General features: G+C 40.9%; 1 protein-coding gene across 1 annotated transcript; it reads right to left on the bottom strand.

Moving 5' to 3' along the window:
- Positions 1 to 697: 697 nt before the first annotated feature.
- Positions 698 to 1,672, bottom strand: LOC115525268 (olfactory receptor 4C15-like). Its single transcript, XM_030332388.1, has one exon. The coding sequence runs from the start codon at positions 1,670 to 1,672 to the stop codon at positions 698 to 700; it is 975 nt and encodes a 324-aa protein (XP_030188248.1).
- Between the last annotated feature and the right edge of the window lie 1,035 nt (positions 1,673 to 2,707).

Genomic DNA, 2,707 nt, shown 5'->3' with positions numbered 1-2,707 from the left:
AAATAAATAGATTATGTAGCATATGAGAAAATAACTTCTCTTTCAATAATAAGTTAAATACGTCAATAAGAGAAGGCTGATGAAAGAAAGCAAGAAAGAAAGAGATTATATAGCATATCAGAAAATAATAACTTCTCTCAAAAAAGTTAAAAGATGAAGAGTAGGTTAGGGAAGTGGGGCTATGAAATCTAAGTTGCTATTTTTCAAAACATAGTCCCATGACACAGGAACACCTATAGCTGAGGTTCTGAGAATGCGCTGATCTCTTCCACTCGACCCATGACTGTTTTCTTCCTCAATCACTGAAATCATTGCCCTACACATAAACTTCTTTTCATTTGAAATAGTGTTAAGTTTCTAACCTCTTAAGATATTTTTGTCATGCCTCCACAAAGACTTACCAAAGCATGGGATGAGTGACAACAGGTCTGATAGGTAATTTCTCCCTTCAATCTTTTTTTTTTAAGATTTTAAGTAAACATAATATCCAACGCTTTTACTTTACTATGAAGATACTGAGTTACCAAATCAGAGTCGATAAGTGATCTAAGTGTGAAAACATTTTTCCTGACCCCATATTACTGGGTTTTTTTATTGCATTACATTAGCTCCTATCAAACAGACCCAAACACACAAAGGCTTAGTCTAGAAAATTTGACTCTTTTACTCTTTACAATATTTTGTAAACTTCAATGTTTTATTTGTCACTACAAACCACCATTATTCTGTTCCACATTTTCTTTATGGCATTTTTCATTTCCTTGTTCCTGAAAGTGTAAATCAAAGGATTGAGCAAGGGAGTTAGGATGGTGTAAAATATAGCCACCATTTTGTCAAAAGAGAAAGAAGATGGAGGTCGTGCATACACAAATATGCAAGGGACAAAGAACAAGACCACAATAGCAATGTGAGATCCGCACGTGGAAAGGGCTTTCCGCTGCCCTTCGGGACTATGGGTTCTCAGAGAGAGCAAGATGACAACATAGGAGACGAGTAACAGAGAGAAGATTATAATGCAGATAGACCCACTATTGGCGACCACCAAAAGGCCAAAGATGTGAGTGTCAGTGCAGGCAAGCTCCAATAATGGGTACAAATCACACATGAAGTGATCAATGACATTGGGGCCACAGAAGGGAAGCTGGAAAGTAAAGAGAATTTGTATCATGGAATGCAGAAAACCCCCTGTCCAGGCTACACCCATCAGAATGGTACAGAGCCTCCAGTTCATAATGGTTGTGTAGCGTAGGGGCTTGCAGATGGCCACGTAGCGGTCGTAGGCCATGGCTGTGAGGACAATCACTTCCACCCCAGCAAAGAAGTGTTCAGCAAAGAGCTGGGTCATGCAACCTCCAAAGGAGATGGTTTTCCTCTCATAGAGGGAGTCCACAATCATCTTTGGGGCAATGACAGTGGAGAAGCAAGCATCGAGGAAGGACAGGAAAGCCAAGAAGAAGTACATGGGGGAGCCCAGGAGTGCTGGGCTGCTGCTGATGGTCACCACAATTAGCAAGTTGCCCCCGACAGTTGCAATGTAGCTGAACAAGAATGCAACAAATACTATTTTCTGAACATTGGGATTCTGCGAAAGCCCCAGGAGGACAAACTCAGTTACAAAGCTTTGGTTTCGCATGATTTCCAAGGAAAAGCTAAAAGCCGCCAGAAGGAGCATATGTAATCTGCAATTATGAGAAAGAAAAATTTGTCTCGGACCAGCGGACAGTAATGCAACAGTCAGTAAGAAGTTGGTGCATCCACACGAAAAATTATCGTCTATGTTTCTGGCGTCACTGTGACTCACACAAAAGTCAAAGTTTGTTGAAGGTGGTAGTGAGCGGTCAGGCAGAATTGGGGAGGAGAAAGGTAGTATTAAATACTTTAAAATAGCCAGAGTTCCAATAAGGGGGAAGAATGGAGGTATCCACATGTAGAGAAATAGTTTATCTCAACTGCCAACTTGGGTCCCTTAGCAATGGCTTCCAGGAGTGAACTGTTGGCAAGGGTTCTGAAGCACATCCAGGTTCTGAGGAAAGGACCGTGACAATGTGGTCATCATGCCCACCATGAGACGGAATGGGAGCCGAGGGGACTTGCGTGCCATCCCTGATAGGAGTCTGCCTGATCTGCAAACAGAAGAAGAAATAACATCCAGGTTAAGAGGTCCTTGCAAATCATGGCTACTCCCCAAATATTTCTTTAAACATCTGAAATGAACTTGGCCTTTAAGATGAGTTCACTCATTCCTTATAAAAGAGAAAGATACATGAGAAAGCTCCATGTGAACACAGAACAAGTATGCATGTGTTAAGTTGGGGGGGGGGTTTATTCATCATTTTAAAATAAGAACGTTTTTTTGTTTTTTTTAAAGTACCTATTTCAGAGTCTTGCCATGATGACTAAGTTAAATAATACAAGAAAAACAATTGTTCAGGGCCTACTGCCCAAGAAACAGTCCATGTTAGGTCTTATCCCTATTTTACTGATGGGAAGCTCATGCTTACAAAGATAAGGTTAGCAAATAACAGATGCTAGGTCTGGGATTTTAACAAAGAAACTCTGGCACTAACCCCCAACTCCATCCACTGTGTCAACAGAAAGGAGTAAGAACTTTCTTCTTCTAGCAAGAACACAGAGCAGGGTGGCCTTTCAAACATTCATCCACCTGTAGAGGTTTTAACCTTCTGATTTCCTTATTCATGTTTGAATG

This window comes from Lynx canadensis, chromosome D1, assembly GCF_007474595.2.
Source record: "Lynx canadensis isolate LIC74 chromosome D1, mLynCan4.pri.v2, whole genome shotgun sequence".
NCBI classification, from domain to species: domain Eukaryota; kingdom Metazoa; phylum Chordata; class Mammalia; order Carnivora; family Felidae; genus Lynx; species Lynx canadensis.
The sequence above is the reverse complement of the archived record's forward strand: the minus strand, read 5'-3'. Positions and strand labels throughout refer to the sequence as shown.